Raw genomic sequence first — 21,519 nt, forward strand, 5'->3', positions numbered from 1 at the left:
ATTAATATTTGATTATTACCTTATTCCATGAATGATTTCTTTTCTTCTATTACGGAGGGATTCTTAACTTAATTGGATGCTTTGTTCTTCTTATTAGAAGTATCGTATCTAATTTTTGGTGCTTAGTAATAAACAATATGATATTAGTGAAAATTTGCTTTCATCTGAGTTGCAGTTTCTCAGTGATTCTTGATGTTACAATTATCTTCTATTTTAGTTTAAAGCATGGAATAAGTGCCGGTCTGCATGGCCTGGTACAATATATACCATGCTAATCCCTTATTAGCATGTGACACTGGCACAGTATTGGCTGTATGCCAGTATTTGTTACTGTTTCAAGCACTGGCACAACCACTGCACAATACAGTATGTATCATGACAATGTCAGGCTGCACATCACTGGTACATAATACTTAATCCTTTGTTTACTATTTTTATGATATTTTTGAAGAAATTCCTGGATATGATGATTTGTTTCACCTTACATGTAGAATGAATACAAAAGGGGAATCAGTAGTTGGAATTTTGACATTGAAGACTTAAAGGCTCAGGCTTCGCTGGTACTTATGTGATTTTCTTTACAACCTTGTTAGAACATTCTCAGTGTACTAGAGATTTTTTTCTGCTAAATATGACTTAATGAATGCTCTCCCAGATTCGAGAAAATGAGGACAATGTTCCAGGTCGAGATCCACAAGGATGCCCAAATTCTTTGTTTGAGCTTGAACCTTTGCATGAAAGCATGCCATTAGGCATGCCCCCTATCACAATATGCTCCACTAAGGATGATGTTGATGTTGTAAGTGTTAATCTTCTGCAAAATATGGTTAAAGCTCATTCTTATTTTTCAGAAATTCCTGACAAATAGGTAGCTGGCAGGATAATGATGGAAATCTGCAGAAAAAAGTAGATCCCCTTCCATCACCTGAACATTCTGCAAAATTTCGAAGGTCATTGTTTGACCTTTATGAATCTTTCATTTTTTTTAATTCTTTCAGTCTCTGCACGAAGCCTCCTTTTTGTTCTACCATTCCTCCTATAAGTTGGCATTCACATGCCTTTTCTCCATTCACAGATATATTTTGTGTGACATACATATACGATCTTACATGAAGTTTGTAGAGCTATGTTGTTCTATGTATTTTTATTATATTTAATTTGTTCAGTTATAATTTAAAAATTTTCAATGGCAATTATTGATCATCAAATGTATTTTCTAAGTAGTTATTCATTTGCTTCGTGTCATGGCAAATAATCATTCTGCTGACACTAGTTTGTATATCTTTATTCCAGAGTCAGATCCAATATTTCTGAAAGTGAATATATTTTAAATGGTCAAAATTCTCAGCAGTTCCATGGCAATGATATAGAAAATACTGCAAATCATGAGTTAGATAATAATGAAAAGCATTGGGACAATATTCTCTTGCACTCTTGCCATGAACAAAAGCTCTCAACCAGCTCATGCTCATCAGACATTATTCCATCATGCAAGGGAGAAAGGTTTGGCTTATTGCACTTAAAGTATGTGAGAATCAACAACACATGAAACATATGTTATGAGATTTTTCATCTTCATTTTCTTGTAAACTGTTTTCAAACATTGATCTGAATTTGTTAATTTGTAATATGGTTCTATCTTTCTGCTTTTTGATAATTGTTCTCTGAATAGAAGTTTTCGACTTGAAATTAGAAGTTATCTATCTCATTATGTTTTTTTAATCACTAAACAAGCTCATGCTTCTTTTCTAGCTCTGTTTTGGAGTGCAACTCCTTGGAGTGATAGAAATATGGAAGGGAGGTTGTTGTCATCCTTTGCTTATGGAATTTGACAAACAGTTTTTTATGTATAGATACAAGGAAAAGCCCCGAATTTGCATTTGATCTTTCATAACTATAAACTGAACCATGTTTTATTTTTATAGATAAGCTGCATAAATCTTAGCTTAAACAACAAATATCTGTAATTTCATACGTTTATCATAGGCAAGATTAACAATAATTTTAAGAGATCATGAATTCTTGCATGTTTCTTCAGAAAATTTCGATGAAAATTAAGAGAAAAAAATACTTGTAACTTTTAAAATGTCTGTTTGGAAATAGTTGTCAATTCAGATTGCATAGATTTTAAGTCTGTCCCATGAAGATGTTTTAGTGAAATAGAGACCCTTTTTGATCCTTGGTATTCAAAGGTTCCTTGAATAAATACCAAGATATAGTGAAGTGGAACTTTTGTAGATAGAAAAGAATGGATGTTTTGTCACTGGTGACCATAAAATAAAAGCCAATATGGATCCTTGCAAATGTGAATATTTCTAAAAATGAAATTTTCATTAATTATGTTCTTTCTTCAGTCCAGATACATTTTATAGTTATCATTATTGGTAATTATCTTGTCACCTGTGGCACTTAATTATGTCATTTTTGAATAAAGTCAAAGGCATGCACTAACCATATAAAATGTAGCACTTGAACGTACCTCTCCATTTCATACACGTCCATAATTCTATTTGATATATTTTCATCATCTCTGTAATCTTTTTACAGTATATCCAACTCAAGATAAATAGTTAAATTGTGTTTTTGTGAACATCAATTGAGACTATGGCCTCATTTTCATTCTTGTTGGTACTAAATTGCATTCCATATGCCTGAAGCCTTATCCTACAAACCTTTTATATAGAGTTCCCACTTAGTTTTTAACCTTGGCCTCATCTAATCCATAAGCAATATAGAATCTGTGAATAAGATGCAAGATGCTACCATATATCAATAGTGAGTTCATCTTGTTTGTGGGAAGAGATAGACTTGGTGCCAATCCTTTAGTGTAGGCTTACCAATTACCATGGATGGTTCCAGCTTAGTTTTTAATCTTGGCCTCATCTAATCCGTAAGCAATATAGAATCTGCGAATAAGATGCAGTATGTTACCATATATCAATAGTGAGTTCATCTTGTTTGTGTAAAGAGATAGACTTGGTGCCAATCCTTTAGTGTAGGCTTACCAATTACCATGTATAATAGAAGTTTTACTTTCTTACTACAATGATTTCTAATGCCTCTCATTCCTCCATTATGTATGTCTTGAATGCACACTTTGCTTGTAGTATGTCCACTCAAAGTGCCTTTGATGGTACTCTGTCATATGTTGTCTTCAATCAACAAAACCCACATGTGAATTCATTTTATGTTTTCATAGTCTTTCCATTTGTTGCCTAAGAAAACAAGCAGCCTCCTATTGTTGACCTGCCTAGAATGAAGGCAAATTAACTCATGAAATTGTTTCTTTCTTAATTTTTCTTCCTACCACCCTATACTATACGTTTAGAGTGACTTATTTAGCTGATCTGTACACTTTTGCAGTTCACCTTTTCTCATACAGGTATGAGCCTAAATACCTCTATTATATGGCATTCTCCTTATTATCTAAATGTCATGAAGCTGCTTCTCAACTAAACCTACTTTCTTGTTTGAATTGGCATGCTTAGTTCGTATCTCATCTTGCCCCAAGCCCTCATGCTTCTGTATCTTTTTTTTTCTTCGAATTTTTAATATTTGTAACTTTGTATCCTTGTTCTCCTTCGTCAAAGGTCCTTGATTTTTCATTTCTCCAAATTGAATGATGGTATAAGTGTTTGGACCGATGTTATTATTCTCTGAAAAAGTTTCCTTGTGTAGTGTCCTCTTTATATAAGAGGTTGGCCTTCCATCTTTCTCAAATCTTATCAAGTTTGACTAAAATTCCATGTCCTGATTTTTCTTGCAACCAACTTGATCTATCTGGCCCTTTTTGAAATTTGTCTTGCTTTTTCCTAATCCTAACTTTTGGAAATATCATGATAATATGCACGTCTAGCCTTATTTGCCTTTTGTATTCTTATTTGTTATACATTACCCTTTTCTAGAAATTCCCAAAGCATGATTTTTCCCCTTGGTATAATTTTTAGTATTCATTTAGTTGTTATCTCTTAATTTTAGAAACACATCACTTCATTGAAATATCTGGAAATAACCCTAGGAATTCCAATTTTGGCCAACTGGCTGATCTGTGAGAAGTAGCCTAAACTAAATCAGGGAACAAAAAAACTAACAATATGAAATCTGCGGTTGTACCTACACTGGGTGGGTCATATTCTGCGTTTAGTTAAGCATGGAGGTATCAACAAATTTCACATGTTATTATATAAAAAGCATTGGTGGTATGGATTGCTTAGATTATGTATTTCTTGTAGCATGCAAGCTCTGTGTCATATTTTTTTACATAGCACAATTTTATCTTCCTACCCACCACTGTGAGGGCTTAGCTGCCAGAAGAGAGTTATTCCTGATTTCCTGTATATTCTGATAAACTTGGCTTAGCCATGAATTGATGCGATAGTAAGATATGGTCAACCTGAATTGATGAGATAGGATTGCCATATATCTCTCATTTTCTGAGGCTGCTCCTTAAGAGGGGGAAAAAGAGGATATTGACTTTTGCCTCTTCATTTTCTGTTGAAATTCTAGTGTTCATGAATGTGGAACTGTGCTTCTTTTTCTTTTTTTTTTCCCTTTCTTTTTGCATAATGATGATCTAGATCCACAATCATCGCAAACACCAGAATCAGTTCGTAAATGTTCATTGTAGTCAGTTTTATTTTTTTCAAAAAAAAATTATCAACCAAATATCTTGATACAATATCTGCCTATTAAAATTTTGATTTTAACATTCTTTTTTTTTTTTCAGTGTGAAGCAACATAATCTGCTCCAAAATACAGAAAATTGTAATGGCTGGGCTTGTCACACAGCAGCTGACTTGCCCATTGAACCAACACACAAAGCGTCCAAGTCAGCAGGCATGTCTAGAAACTTGGTTACATTGGAAATTACTTAGGGTACATTTTTGCGTAAAATTTCATCCTTAAGCCTAGATGCATTGTCACAGCATCAAATGCTGAAGATATTGACGATAAATCAAAGGCTCCAGTGGTGCAGCAAAGGGGGCGTTTTAAAGTGACATCTGAGAATGTTGATTTAGATAAGGCATGCGAACATCATCATGCTCTAATTCTGTGACTTTTTTTTAAAATATTGTTGACCTAGATTTGATGATTATTTACTGCTTCAGGCTCTTCCATCTCTCAGTCTACCAAAGAGTCACAGTGTGCAGGTTAGTTATTTGGTAATGATCTGCATTTAGCTTCCAGGCTGCAAGGAACGTATGCTAGTCATTACATAAACCATTTCCTTTTATGTAAATTTGTTTCTTGCTAGAATACAGCTCTTTTGGTCTTGCATATTCTGAATCTGTAGAATCGATGAATACCAAAATGTCATTAGGGATGGTGATAGCTTCTTAAATAATAGAGGGAAGTAGATCAGATTGCATTGTGGATCAGATCGCAAAACACAAGATTCTTTACAATTTTTTTCAAAATATTAAAAATAAAAGAGATATGAAGCTTGTGAAATATTGATGAATGAAAAATAGAGAATGATACACATAGGAATCTAGCTTCCACCATTATAAGCCCATATTTAGCATGTCTAAAGAAATAAGCATCATGTCTAGTTAATTTTAGATATTATATACTAGGATTTCAAAGTTCAAATATATCTATTAAGTGATCCTTTTCAGTATTTTTTTTATAAAAAAAATCAGATTTCAACGAATAGTTGTAAAAATATTAAGATTCATATCTTGCTTTTAACTATACAAACTCTAGAATTTCTTTCTTTCATTTTTTTTTTTTTAACTTTTTAGTCGTCAAATGCCCTATCATGGCTTGCTAATATTGCATTGTTGAGGTTTCTAAGCAATAAGTAAGTGCATCTAAAATCCATATAGTGAAATAAATTGTAAATAATGGACTTCTTAATGGTTTAATTTGTAATAACATGATTAAGTTGGATCTTATGATCCAAGGTAATGGATTATTTATAATATTGATCTTTTATGATCCTAGCTAATCTTGATCCAAGGATAAGATTTAGATTGTTTAGGGCCATTATATTAGTTGTAAATAACAGAGATTTCTTCATTCTCCCACAAAATGAGTCTCAGTTGAAAATTTCTTTTAGTTGTATTAATTCTTCAATATTTTACCAGTAGTAGCTTGTAATCTGTGCAACACCATTTGCTTCCATAGCAGATATTTCAATCACCATTCGGGACAGTTTCTTGTCCCACTTGAGTATACTTCCCCCTTGGTTCACTTATAGCCGCATCATGAAAAGGTCTGTTGTACAGTGACATATCTACCGCACAAGTTATAGTTGACCCAACCAAATAGAATAATGGAAATGTATAATGTGCATGCACACTCACATCAGCATTTACTATTAGTCTGGAAAGGGCAGAGACTCGTGATTCAACAAAAGTTCAGAGGAAGATGGTTTTAAAAAGAGAGAAATGCAAACATCTTGATGTTGCTGTAGCAAGAAGAATCTCTTATGGATTAACCTTGTTCCTAGGAAGCTTCTGTAAGCTGATAGGCTTGTCGTGTTACCCTTCTTAGTTCTTAGATTAAGGGCTAGGTTAGTTTTGAAGTCCGGTGGTTGTTTACTTAGTCTTCGTACTGCTTATCTATTCTTTCACTTAATGAATTGATTGGACTCTCGTCCAATCTTTCTCTTTTTCTCTTTAAAAAAAAAAAATCTTTAACAGCGTGTAAATGAAAGAGATGAATTGGGCTGAACATGTCACGACAAAATTTATGAACACATCACTGGAATTTTTGCAGATGAAAACTAACAGGAAAAAATTGTTAATTTAGAAGGCCAATCTTGGGATTGGGCTTGGTATGCCAAGGTTTGTTGTCCCTTGTTGGTTGTTTAAGATTATAGTTTGTGCGCATTTATTTATAATTGTCATAGTTCCAGGGAAAAACCGATGACCATGAATTAAGCTCATCTATTAGCAAAGGATTAGTCATGGAACCATTTATTAGTTGGAAGATGTTGACTTTATATAGTGATAATAAGTCACACTTATTTTAAAATTTGTTTTGCTTTTATTATAAGTTAATTCAACCCCTAATAGTCCAGACAAGGCATTCTGGTTATGGTTATGGCTTTATGATAAGTGAGCTCACAAGTTAGTTAAGTCATGTAATTGGTCTTCTTCCTGCATTTAAGTGAACATCATATAATTCAATTTGATTTAAAGAAGCAATTTAGTTCATGAAAAAATTCCTCAGCCCCTTCTAAAATTTGACGGTGGTCATGTTTAGACTTCTCCTACCATGTATGACTGCAATAAAAAATGACCTTTACTGACTTTATGCTGATGACCATAGCAATCGATGGCTGACCATCCTTTACCATGTCAGTTTGTAGATCTTCCAAATTCCGCTTTTGGAATTAAAATTTACTTTTACCGAACGAGCTTCGCAACATTCATTAAAATTGCATGCTGAAACATGTGGATCAAGACTTGGATGAATTGTCAAGTGGTCCATTAGATAATAGACAAAAACAGCCATTTCTTCCTGAGCAGATGAAACACACTGGAATTGATTGCCAAGAAAAAATACACTTGAAACTTCATCTGAATGATCTAATTCATGATACAAAATCAAACTAAAAATTGGTCCAAATTTTTTAATTGAAAATACTATGTTGCATTGGTCAGGATTCTACAGTCATCACTTGGTTGACTAGGGATCTAGTTGTCTAAATGAATAAAGTATAGACAGGATGCAGGTATTCACTTTATGATATAACATGTATCATGTCGTATATATTTACCAATGTACCAGTTGGTTATGCTAGAATCATTCATCTTATATTTATGTGTGTGTGCACGTGCATAAGGGTCTAATTGTCTAAATGAATAAAGTATGAAAAGGGTGTGTGGTATTCACTTTATGATACGTGTACCATGTCCTAATTAGCTACCAACATTACTGGTTGTTTGTGCTAGAATCATGCATCCATCTTCTGCAGTTTTAAATACCTATAAAGAGTGCTAGTTTCTTGAAATTAGTCCACATTGGCTATAACAAGCAAAATCTGATCTCTTTGATGATAAACATTCTTAAAAATACATTTCTAAATCCTTCATTAAAATTACTATCCAGATTTTTGTTTGCCCTTCTATACTTCGTACCCTTCATGCAATTTGTGCTGTTATCCTTCTTACCCTGGATTTTCTTAGCATTCATTGCACATGTTGTATCACATCAATCTGTACTCCCTTGCTTAATATCTGAGCTAAATGGATGAAGAACCAACCCTGTATCTTCATTAGCCTAGCCTAGATGCTGATTTCAACATTGAACCAACTTTTCCTAGGGTCAGACCTAATCTATTTTAAAATCCCTTCACATACTTAAGCCAACCCAAGGTAGCAAGTTACTTCAACCCATTCTATGCAGTCTAGATGATTATATCTGAGGAGAAGGTAACTCATACTGGATTGTTGCTACTTTTCAACTAAAAGAAAGGCACTCAGTTGTTGTCAGGAAGGAAAATATTTCTATCGATATACTATCACATATTGTGGCAGTGCTGATGAGGGGCTGACTTAGTACAAATATCATGCTAACAATTGTCACATACTGGCATGGAAAGATACTCAAATCCATAAAAAGGGTCCACGACCAGCACACTAAGATATACTACTGATACTCAAAGCCATAAAAAGGGTCCACGACCAGCACACTAAGATATACTACTTTATTCATTTACTTTTTCACATGGAATGATTTTAATTTCTTTATACTAGTGTAGGGACATTTATAATAAATTCATTGCTGATGGTAATATGAAAAGCTTTTAGGAATCTACATTAATTTTAACTTCTAGTCTGATGTAGAATGAAGAAATTTTACTGTGATCATGTCCAATGTGCTTCCAAGTCCTTACAGAAGGAGAAAACTATTAATTTGGGAAGATTTACTGACCACCTAAAATAGAAAATCAGGCTGCTCAAGATGGTGTGAAATAAGTCCGAAGTAGAATTCAAGCCTGAACATGATGTTTCAATTTGTACCACTCCATATCAAAGAGATGCACATTGATGTGGGCCTATACACATACAAGTGCAACACGATGTAGAGGAACATACCTAGTAATCTGCTGACAACCTGCTGGTACGGTACATGCTGTAGATATGGTATGGAGTGATTGTCTTTAGTCCTTGGATGCGATAGCCTCTACTGCCTGCCAAGAGGAATAGATGAAGGTGTCGCCCAATTGCACTTGTTAGGAGGGAGACAGAAACTCTGTTGTCTACAACTTGAGACCGTTGAGAGGATGTTAGTATGCATGTGCATGTGCCTGCACACATAAAGAAGTTTTGTGTTTAGTCGAAAGAATCGTGAGCAAGCGCAGGTAAGTGGATATGTTATAAGCACTTAAGTGAATGTTTAGGAAGTAGATGCCTGCTCAACATTTTGGGGACATTCCAAATTGAGCACATTACACTAGGTAGAAGATTCTGGCTATCATGGTTTTGTCACTCAGAGAGAGGAACTAGCCAGATTTGAATTTTATTTGAATATTTGCACCTTCAGATTAAGTAATTTAAACATAATAAGGTTAGTTATATCTAACTAGTATTTAGCATGTGTGATGCATGTCCTTATCATGGTTGGAATCTCTGTCATAAGGGGTGTTTTTGTAAATGTACTAAAAGTAGAGTCAAAAAGTGGATGGAGTTCTTCCCCAAGAGTACCCATTACGATAGTAGAGATACAATATGATGACTATCATCATTATTCTTCCTTTGGCATCTAGAAATTATTCAAAAGTTTATTGGTAAAGTATGTGCCATTACCATTGTAAAATTTTTCGATGTTTATGAATGGATGAATATAGGCTGGCAGTTATGAAATATGATATCATATTAGGTTTCTAAACTTAGGCAAGCATGCACCTTGTTTTTGTTGATGGATTATACAGACATTCTGGACCATGTAGGTGATTACTCAGCTTCCTTCAAGCACTCTACCATCACCATCTGATGCTGCCCCAACTGTTCCTGGCTGGTCGCCTTTACCGCAGTTGCATTATATGTTGCAGACAAACATTCTTCAAAGAGTATGGATCAACTTTTATTAACATAATTTTTTCTTCCTGGTCTTTGTCTAGGTTGTTATTTTTGAGTTTTCTTTTAGCAGGATAATGTCCTTAATTTGATGAAGCAAGTGAGTACTGGTGACTCATCAGGTAATGTCTCTTCACATTTGAGCTTAGTTTTGACCTTTGTTTATGGAACAAAATTATTGGTCATTTTGCTACAGCTACTCGTCCAGCTGAGGGTGTATACATAGCGGCATCTACCCCTACAACTGAGAAGACTTTGGTAAGCAATTATCATCTCTTATCTAGATCATGCTCAAAGTATTGTACTTTTATCCTGGACTTATGGTACTTTAGACCAAAAAAAATTTGATTAGATAATCATTGGTGTGTTTTGTTTGACCGATCCTATTCGTCTAAGCATCTCTCTGATGTGCATTTTAATGTGTTATATATGACAATATTTGCCCTTAAATGCTTATAGAAGCGCCATTATCTTGCCATTAATAATACCAATCCTGATTTCTCTGCATCAGTAGTCTTAACAAATCCCTTCAAGTCAATTTTGTCCCAAATCTATATCAATATTTGCCATTTTTGATATGGTCATCTAATGCGCTTGCACCCCCTTTATTTTTCAAAATTCCAACTACAAAATAATGTCATAATAGCATGAATCATTTCATTTTGTCTTGCTTGGGTGGGAAAAAACACCTGAATGGGAGTGCCCTTTTTTTTATCTCATCAAATGAAAATCTCCTTTTCTCATTGCCACTTAAGGAATCATTCATCATTTAGTAGCACACTTCTAACTCATAGATAGTATGGTAGATGCATTGGAACTATTGGTATACGCCCATGATGCAATGGTAGTTTTGTTTTTAGTAACCACCCAACCCCATTTAAAAGAAGAAAAAAACTGCAAGGCAGTGAAAGAGATACATTCTGAAGAAAAAAATAGAACAAAAGATAACTCTCCTCTTTTCTTAGAATTCAAGAGTCTCTCTCCATTACTCCATTTCTCAGAGGTTCTTAGACTGTGAAAAGTTAGTGTCTTCGCATTGATTATGCTATGGACTAGCCAATAAAGCAGCCAGAGATCCGTTTGGACTAGAAATCTGTAAGTTAGGGTTTGATTTAGAATTTTAATTTCATTCTTCATTTGTATCAGATCAATTTAGGCTGTTTTTTGGCATGATGTAGTGTATTAATAACTGATTATTGAATAATTTTTGTGATTAATTGGTTGTTTGTACAATTTTGCATTATAGATTGAAAAATTCGTATCTTATTGTACACTATGAATTAGGACACAAATTTTTGTATGGAAAAAGTCCATCTGCAAAATTTCATAGTAATCGGATAAGTGGTTTGAGGGAAGTTGAGTATTCAATTTTGCAAAATCATAATTTTAAAAGGGCATAATTAAAAATCGGTTCAGTTTCAGATTTTGAAATTTATATGGTTGGAAAGAGCATGTCAAGAGCTTTAAATCGATGTATAATTCTAAATTTTTGGACATTGGTAGAGGGGGATATTGAAGATTGAAAATTAGGGACTAAAATGAATAAAATGTGAAAATATTGGGGATTTTCTGAGGTTGAAGAAGGCAGCCATTGTGCTATACATCGCATGTGATGGTGGGCCCATGCCCTCCAGGATCACAGCCCCAAACCAACACCTTTGACCACTTAGCCAAACCGGTGTCATGTTTTTTTTTAAATATACATATATATGAAATAAATAAATAAAAAGATATTTATATAGAATAGAAGTAGAATAGCAAAAACTGTGTCTAGACTTGTATCTTGATATTTAGGTGCCTATATCTTATTTTTCTTAATATTTTATTTTTTCTTTATTTGTTATAGGAAAAATGATAATTATGTGCAGATGCCCTATAGCTATAAGAACATTAGAGCAGCAGGCACGAGTTAGAAAAATGGTGAGACAATTGAATGAATATAAGATGGAACCTAATGTTGATATGATCGAGTATGTATACAAAACATTATATTTGTGGGATATATTATGAATGAGGATCAAAGACTCTCAACATTAGAAGCTACTCTACTTGACCTTTGGCAATATCTGTTAGATCATTTTTGGGGATCACCTAGACCATCTAAAATATGTCCTTGGTTAGTGAAAGCTTTTACAAAAGAGTACATGATCAGGAACATTACTAGATCAGCAGCCCTCTCATTAAGCCCTAATTTTCACCATCATGGACATGTTGACTTAGGCACTTTATGCCTACCAAAGGTAGCACCTAGACATGTCCTTAGAGAAATTAATGAGTCTATCCCTAGGAGAATTCAATACTTTCATCATTAGTTCTTTGTGTTAGAAATATGTTTATTGTAAATATTTTATTTACTATTATAATGCACATTTGATATGTAAATAGATAGATGTTGTTTTTTCATGGATGTAATTTCATCTATTATTTGGCATGCAACCTTAAATTTGAACACGTGTTGCATTTATTATTAATTTTGGTGTATGCTTATTTCAAGTGGGAGTTTTAGATGACTTAAATTTTTGTAATGTTTTTAATCTAGAATAGATATTTTGCTATAATAGAACTAAGTTTGTGATACTTGAAAATTAGGACAATGGATGATGATTGGGAATATAGTGAACTTTCAGCTTTGTATCTTGTGTTAAATTATCATAGGTTTATTCTACATTATTGGCAAAATCAAATGTGCGTTGTGTTTGAGTATTGATATTATATATGTATGTCTCCTTGTATCAAATTTTTTATGGCATCAAGAAACATTATTGCTGATCTGAATAACGGTGAAAAGCTGAATGGTGATAATTATAATATTTGGCATGTGAAAATCCAATATATGCTTGAGGAACAAAAAGCCCTAGAGTCTATTCACCATGAAATGATAGACCTTGATGAGGGTAATTCTGCTCAAAGTAGGAGAGACCAAGAGGCATATCGAGCTTGAAAAAAGATGGATTCCACAGCTCGAGGAATTCTGGCAAGCTCTATGAATAATGACCTACTATATGAGTACAAATAGTATCCGACTGCTTATGCCATGTGGAATGTCTTAAAGTAAAAGTTTGGATGTACATTGGTGAGCAAACTGAGGTAGCAAACAATTAAATTGGACACTTACAAGAAGTGCCCCAATCATACAATTCAGCAACACCTAAGGGAGATGTCAAATATAATTACTGAGTTAAAGTTAGCTGGCCATTTTCTCTCTGATAAGTAGCAAGTCCAAGTTGTGATGCGCTCCCTTCCTGATAATTGGGAGCATATGAAGATTAATTTGACCCATAATGAAAGCATTGAGCCCTTCATTGATGTTGCTCGCCATGTGCAACTTGAAAATAAGTGCCTTGCAGCAGCGCAGGCAGGCCTTTGTGGTCGAGTCTAGCTTCCAAAGAACTTCGAGCTTTAAATGCAAAAGGTATTAGGATGGAAAAGAAAGGAGAAAGGAAGATGGACCTACACCTAGGAAGAAGATGACCAACCCTAAGAAGAAGGATAAGCGGTTTGGGAGAAAGAAAGATAAGGTCAAGATGAAGCATTACAATTGTGGCACATTGGTTCATTTTGCTCGTGAGCGCTCCGAGCAAAAGAAGATAACATCTAATCTTGCTTCTTGATGTGACATATAGGTTTTTAGCTTAGTATATCCTTTGTGGATTGTAGACTCAAGAGTCACAGACTATGTATGTAGAGATCGAGGAGCATTTGTAGAGTATCGTCCAATCCCAACTGGAGCAAGATGGATTTATGTGGGAAACAATGCTAAAGTCGAGGTCAAAGGAATTGGCACTTGCAAATTAGATTTGCATGATGGCTGATCTTTGCTCCTACATGATGTTCTATATGCATTCAAGATTCGACGAAACTTGGTCTCTATAGTTGTTTTTTAGATTTAGGTTTCAATTTGAACTTTAGGTTTAAAGGTGTGGACTTATTTAATGATTTTATTTATTATAGTTTTGATTATATAATGAATGATTTCATTATCATGAATGTTGAATATTATATGTGTAATTATGATAATGGTTGTTTTTCATTGCATGGCTCTACTAGCAATAATAATGTGGATATGAATGTTTGGCATGTTAGATTAGGCCACATTGGGCAAGATCGAATGAATAGATTAGCAAGAGAAGACCTATTAGGGTCGCTCTCCAAAGTAGAAATGTCCATTTGTGAGTATTCTTTAGCTGAAAAACAACTAGAAAATCATTTGGTAAAGCAACTAGAGCCGAATTTTCATTGCAATTGATACATTCCGATATCTGTGGTCCAATAAGTGTAAGAATAAGACAAGAAGCTTTGTATTTCGTTATATTTATAGATGATTTCATGCATTATGGTCATGTCTATCTGATTTCTCATAAGCCTAAAGCATTAGAGTGATTTAGACTATATATAAATGTAGAGAATCGGATAGAAAAGAAAATAAAGACCTCGAGAACCGATTGAAGGCATGGATATCTATTTGGACAATTTAAGGAGTTATGTAATGATAAAGGAATTACGAGGCAATTGACTATTCCTGGCACGCCTTAGCAAAATGGCGTTGTCGAGAGAAGGAATAAAACTCTTTTGGAAATGGTTAGATCTATGATGACACAAGCAAACCTATCAATCTCCTATTAGGGAGATGCATTGATGATTACTGCCTATATACTTAACTGCATACCCTTGAAATCAGTCCCTTCTACATCTTATAAACTATGGATAGGTAGAAAACCTGACTTAAGTTATTTAAGACCTTGAGGGTCTGTTGCTTATGTTCATGATCCTTCTGATTGAAATGAAAAGTTGGGTCTAAGAGGAAAGAAATACATCTTTATTAGATACTTGGAATACTTGAAAGGTTCTGTATTCCTAAGTGAACAGGCTGACAAAAGTCTGACTGAAATTAAACACTGGATGTTATTTTTCTTAAGAATGATTTTTCGAGCAGAGGCGAGATTAACAAAAATACTCTTTTATATGAAATCGAGGAATCGGATAATGTCAATCTTTGACAAATTGAGACACAAGAAGAGATATCTCGGCCTCAAGAATCAAGTGGGAGTGGTAGAATAAATAAATTTATTTTATAAGAACTTGAACTGCGGAAAAGCAATCGTAAGAGCATATCCTGCCGTTGTTTTGAAATTGAAGGATAAGCTTTATTAATCACTCCACAAGATAGTGATGAACCTAGAACAGTTCATAAGGCTCTATCTTGCCTTACAGAGGAACAATAAAAGAAAGCAATGGAAGAAGAAATGGAGTCTATGAAAGTAAATCGAGTTTAGAAATTTGTAGATCTTTCACTTGGGCGCAAGGCAATTGGGAACAAATGGGTTCTTAAGATCAAGTGTAAGGCTGATGGAACCATTGATAGGTATAAGGCTTGTCTTGTACCGAAAAGTTATACCCAACAAGAGGGTATAGCTTTGAGGAAACTTTTTCTCCAATTGTAAGGTTTGGCTCAATTGGCTTAATTCTAGCCATTGTAGCTCAAATGGGTTTGCAACTCTATCAAGTGGATGTTAAGATAGCATTCTTAAATGAACTATTTAAAAAAAATTATATGGAACAATCAGTGGGTTTCATTGTTAAAGACCAAGAGAATAAAGAATACAAATTGCAGCATTCTATATGTGACCTAAAACAATCATCTAGACAATGATATTTAAGATTTCATCAGCGATAATCTCTTATGATTTTAAAATGATTGATGAGGGCCACTATGTATGTGTCAAACGGTCCATGGAGAAGTTTATAATAATGTCATTATATGTTGATGATATCTTGTTGGCTGGAAATGATAAAGATTTTGTCCTTGCTATAAAGGAGTAGTTATCCTCAAACTTTAAGATGAAAAGAATGGGTGAGGTGGATTATATTCTCGGTGTTAAAATATATCGAGATCGTTCAAGAAAACTCCTTGCTCTTTCATAAGAGTCATATATTAGGAAGATTCTTGAATGTTTTACTATGAAAGATTATAATCCTATTGACACTTCTGTAACGAAAGGTGAGTGCTTAAGCCTTGAAATATGTCTAAGACTCCACAAGAAAAGAAAATAATGTTCAAAGTGCCATACTCAATTGCGGTTGGAAGCTTAATGTATGCTATGATGTGTATAAGGCCAGATATTTGTTATGCCATGGGCTTAGTCAGTCAGTATCAATCCAATCTAGGATAGGGACATTAGAAAGCTGTCAAAAAGATTTTGAGATATTTAAAAGACACTTCAAATTATTCTCTTTGCTATCAGTGATCCGATTTGCATTTGTGAGGTTATACTGATACTGATTAGGAAGGAGATATAGATGAACACAAATTGATGTCTAGGTATATGTTCTTGCTAAATAATGGCACCATATCATGGAGTAGCAAGAAACAAACATGCATAGCCTTACCTATAATGGAAACCGAATTTGTGGCATGTTCAGTAGTAGTGCAAGAGGCTGTTTGGTTGAGAAGATTTCTATTGCATTTAAGAATGTTAAGTGATAATGAGGGATCGGTGAGAGTGCACTGTGACCAGACAGCAATAGCTTATATAAAGGATCCCAAATATCATTATAGAATCAAACATGTTGATACTAAATACAATTTTGTGAAAGACATTATAGCACAAAAGGAAGTGGTTATATGATGTATTTCTATACATCAAATGGTGGCGGATCCACTCACCAAGCCAAGAGCTAGAAATGTGTACATAAAACATGTGAAATTGTTGGGGCTATGTAAACTGTGATGTGAAACTTGTGAACAAGTATTTATTATGTATATTTGAAAATATACTTGTGTTAAGTATAATATTCATGTCATTAAATGGTCATCTTGTTCATTTTTTTTATGCCCATTAATAATAACACACACACATTAGTATTATGTGCAAAGTTTTGTTTAATATACATAAAGTGAAGTATAGCAGGTAGGCAAAGATTGGCACTCTCACATGGACAATCGCCTCTGGTGCCGAGAGCATGCAGAGATGAGATGTTTTAAATATAAAAATGCTAAGAGATCATTGAGTTTAAGCTTAAAGCTTATGTCATCTTGATATGAGAATCAAGATAAGATCATTATTATATATTTGATCAAGATAGATGTCTCCACCATCCAACCTAGCCTGTTTAGAAGCCGTACATGAATTCTTGAATAGTAGTATAAGAGTATACTGACTTGGAGAATTCAGGTTAGGCATCGAGGTGTGTTTGAACTTAAGTTTGTATGATGTTTCTTTTAGAAAATGACATATACTCTAAGAAAAGTAAACACCATAGCACGTTATTCATACTATGTGTGCTATGTGATTAATAAGGAAAGTGAGAGAATGGATCCTTGCTTACTCATTATGTGACCCTTGAGGTTTGATAACCTCTATTGTTATCCTTAAGGACTTTCGATTGTTTCTTGAAATTTCATTTCAATGTTTACTACTTTATTGTGTCCCTAATGGCCATGTGTGATTCGGTTCTGGGGGGCATGTCTAAGAAAGCAGTCGAATTGAAATAGATAGACTCGAGCAAGAAAGGAAGACTATATCTTTATTCTATATCCATACCTGTATTCACCGGTCAACCAGTTATATCATCCAGCGAGGAGAAGGCCATAATTGTGAATACATGGCAATGAAGAAAAAGTCAAACATGCTCCTAATGCTATTTTAATAGGAGGATAAGAGATATTATGATTAATGTAACAAAATTAGTCTGTGGTATGATAAGTATGTTGATCTTTTAGCAATGACCTCTTATGTATCCCTAACATGTGCATGACAAATAAGCTCTTGAATACTTGCTGGTCGCATGGTCTATTTGCCTAGTATGATGGATGAGAAATATGGATGGAGATGAGTCGAGCCCATTATGTGTGAGTGAGAGATATTGGTATGTGCCTATGATGCAATGGTAGTTTTGAGTGGTTACTTTTAGTAACTACCCAACCCCATTTAAAAGGAGAAAAAAACTACAAGGCAGTGTTTTTAGAAGAGATACATTCTGAAGAAAAAAATAGAACAAAAGATAACTCCTCTTTTCTTAGAATTCAAGATTCTCTCTCCATTACTCCATTGTTTCTCAGAGGCTCTTAGACCGTGAAAAATTAGTGTCTTTGTGTTGATCATACTACGGACTAGTCAGTAAAGTAGCCAGAGATCCGTTTGGACCAGAAAATTATAAGTTAGGGTTTGATTTAGAATTTTAATTTCGTTCTTTAGGAATGTCAATGATCAATTTTGTTATTCTATATGAATCACTTGGGATATTTCTTTTTGCACCTTGGTTCTGATCTAATGGCACATGTTCTTCAAACCTTCTTTCCTTTTCTTTTTGAGGGGATCTTGATCTCTTATTCTTGGTGTTGCATTTCACTCCCCACATGCACGCACTTTTTCTTCGCTTCACGTACTCTTCTGATAAAGTAGGTTCCCATTCAGAACTATGAATTGGTCGTGGGTTGCCCCCAGCCTGTGAGAATGAATTGTTTCTGCCGGACATGTTGCAGACAAGTGAGCCTCAAGATTCACACTGGATGTAGATCCTTTAACCATGAAAAGCAGTATATATTTCATAGCAGGAAAGCCAAAACCTGAAAATGAGTGGCATCTAAGGCTGGTAAAGATTATGCTGGCTGTCTACCAGATTCAACATGCTTATATGAAATACCCTGTGGCTTTAGGGACTTATTGGTACCGTTGTCATATGATGACCTCTTTAGATGTTTTACTTGGCCTTGTTGACAGGTAAACAATCTACTTTGACATGTACATTTGGTGGTGCAAATACAAAGTTTAATAACTATTCTGGAACTTAGATTTTGAACATGCTAATGAAGCAGTAGCATATTTTGAAGCCTTATTGTGGGGCTGCATGCTGAAACTCTCTTCATTTTGCAGCTGGAAGCATCACATGAAAGGGAGAAAGAGCTATTACAGGATATCACTGATCTGCAGTGGAGGTAAATTCTGATGATCCGAAATAAAATACAACTATAATATTGTCATGATATTGATATTCCATGGATTATTTTGCGATGTCAGGCTTATATGCACCCAAGAAGAACTACAAAGGCTTAAAACCAAAAATGCTCAGGTCTGTAGTTAAGCTTGGCACCCATCATTGATACAAAAGTTCACACTAACAAAGCTTTGATTCAGGTTTGATGCAGATGTCACAGCTCCACAAACCCAAATAAAGCAGGGACAAGATGCAGAAGCAAGGCTGTTAGACATGAAGTGTTAAAGGATAATAATGGGGCTAAAAATATTGATGTCCTGTTGTAACTAGGAATTACTCGAGGGTACATCCTGCTATGTGTTTTATGACCTACAGTAGCACAGCAGTGGCTTGTAGAGTAATTCAATGCGTGACTTCGCATGATTGAATGGTTGAATACTTGTAGTAATGCTCTCCAAAACGTGTATATATATTCTGTTTGGTTTCGCGTCACTTAGATTTGCATTAATATTTCTAGCTCCATTAATGCATAGAAGTTTCTACTTGCCATGGCTGGAGGCTGAAAACCAAGCGTACTTTGTGAGGTACCAAGGCTTGCTATGTACATATTAACAAATGGATCCAATGTTTAATGCGATAAAGCTATCAGATATAAGCAACTAATCCATACATTAATATGCATCTAGTTGCTTAGCATAAAAATTCTCAGTTTAAATTGAGATTCTCTCGTGTAAGGATGCATCTTTTCTTAAAAATGCCATCTGTATTAACAGCATGGACTCGTTACTGAGGGGAACATGATTTAAGGTGGATTTGAAATACTGAAGGTGAAGCTGATTATTGGAATACTGAAGGTCAGCTTTGCAGTGGTTTTTCTTGTGTTACCTCTTTTTTCTTCTTACTCCTCAAATATGACTGGGTGGGCTCTAAGTGTTGATGTGATTTGAGAGGGTTTGATTTTCAATCACCATATGAATTACTCCCTCCACCATGCAGCACTAAGTGTAACATCTGTTTGCAGGGGACGTCCAAGCTGGGGAAATCACATATGGGCATCCAAGCAACGCTGAAGTAATGATGCTTGTCACATCGCGTCCACAAGTTATCCATTGTTGGACTGCTACTCGAGTACTCAATTCAAAAATACAACAGGTTGAAGAGTTATGCAGCTTGTGAATCTTTTAGTCCACTGCAGTTCTTAGTGGATCTGTACTGAAGCCTAACATAAGGCATTTATGAACAAGAGGTGTTATAAAACAAAAATAGTCACAAAGAAAAAAAAGGGCACAATGTTCTACCAAGAATGGGTATCCACTTCTCCAATGATACCCTAGTCTTTTGCTATTCTCCTTTGCTTCTTCTTGATGCAATTTCTTTTTTCTTTTTTTCTGCTCAGATGGAATACAATCTAAGGAGTCAAAAAGAAGGATATCCAAAAATGACATCAGCAAAAAAGACATATCAATCCAGTTGCATCCTCCATAATGAACAGCTACAAAACTCACAGCCTAGTCGGCTGTGGAGTTCACCTCCTGATAGACATGTCTAATGTCAATGGAGGAGGCAAACCACTCCTTGCCCACAGGTCGAATCAGGTGCGTAAAGGAGATGTCCTCCCATGTGGCTCAAAGCTCCGCAGCAAGAATGGTGGTTTTGAATAAACAGACCCTGTCGGCCACCATAAATCTAGAGTTCAGGTCCTTGATCATGAAGTCTGCTCCATTATTGCTGGTAGTCACATTGCTATCAAAATTGGTCTTGAGGAAGGCTCGACGATGGGGGCTCCCAGGTGATATAAACCCTACGAGGCATTACAAGAGCGAAAATGACGTCTCAAATATCCCAACTCCTTAAGGTTGACCCTGACTACAATGTGTCCACAATCTTAACTGCGTGAGATGAAGCCCTCTCAAACATAATCCTAATCAGCTGCCATCTCGCCTCAAGTAGATCAGCATTTCGGGCCAGCCAGATGTGGTAGGTAATGTAGGCTGCTCTGATGCCAGCAAATCTTATATCCTCAGACTCCCTTCTCTGCTATAGAAACTTTAAAAAAATTAGACCAGACTAGTCTTTCGAGGTCTGAACAGGAAGGAGGTTCGTCAGTTCGGGCCGCCCTCGTATAGAGAAAAAAGACATGCTCAATCGTCTCTTCCTTCAACTTGCAAGACAGACACGAAGAAGAATCGTCTCTTCCTTCAACTTGCAAGACAGACACGAAGAAGGAACAACCATCCAGTGGATCCTCAATAGAGATTTAGTTAGCAATCAATGTCAAGCAACCTTCTAGATGAACAAACTAACCCTTAGGAGAACTCGAAGCCTCCAAATCCAAGCACCATCTAAAGTCTTGACCGGCTCTCTCTTGTAGAGGTCATACAGGTCCCTAGCCGCCACCCTGGATATACATGAGGATGCCAAATCCTAATATCCGAATCTTGGAGCAAGGAAACTGGCTGGACATAATCATCTTTACCAACTGACCACCACAAAGGCAATTCACCACACGTATGTTTCACCTCCTCCCCTCCAACTAAAGTAGATCACGAAACCT

The 21,519-nt window shown here is 35.2% G+C and overlaps 1 protein-coding gene across 5 annotated transcripts in view; it reads left to right on the forward strand.

The window, feature by feature from the left end:
* The window catches only part of LOC105049886 (uncharacterized), a 32,095-nt gene extending 12,638 nt beyond the window's left edge, over positions 1-19,457 (forward strand). For 3 of the 5 annotated variants that reach the window (XM_073242585.1, XM_073242584.1, XM_073242583.1), the window contains exons 10-22: positions 492-560; positions 656-799; positions 880-950; positions 1,294-1,503; positions 4,727-4,836; positions 4,926-5,023; positions 5,109-5,150; positions 9,905-10,024; positions 10,102-10,153; positions 10,228-10,289; positions 18,905-18,966; positions 19,049-19,100; positions 19,166-19,457. In XM_073242585.1, coding sequence (XP_073098686.1) covers positions 492-560; positions 656-799; positions 880-950; positions 1,294-1,503; positions 4,727-4,836; positions 4,926-5,023; positions 5,109-5,150; positions 9,905-10,024; positions 10,102-10,153; positions 10,228-10,289; positions 18,905-18,966; positions 19,049-19,100; positions 19,166-19,171 — 1,098 coding nt within the window. In that variant the 3' untranslated portion in view covers positions 19,172-19,457. The remainder of the gene's footprint in view (positions 1-491; positions 561-655; positions 800-879; positions 951-1,293; positions 1,504-4,726; positions 4,837-4,925; positions 5,024-5,108; positions 5,151-9,904; positions 10,025-10,101; positions 10,154-10,227; positions 10,290-18,904; positions 18,967-19,048; positions 19,101-19,165) is intronic. The other 2 variants (XM_029266049.2, XM_073242586.1) reach the window with 2 other exon arrangements.
* Positions 19,458-21,519: the final 2,062 nt, after the last annotated feature.

This window comes from Elaeis guineensis, chromosome 8 (assembly GCF_000442705.2).
Source record: "Elaeis guineensis isolate ETL-2024a chromosome 8, EG11, whole genome shotgun sequence".
In the NCBI taxonomy this organism is placed as follows: domain Eukaryota; kingdom Viridiplantae; phylum Streptophyta; class Magnoliopsida; order Arecales; family Arecaceae; genus Elaeis; species Elaeis guineensis.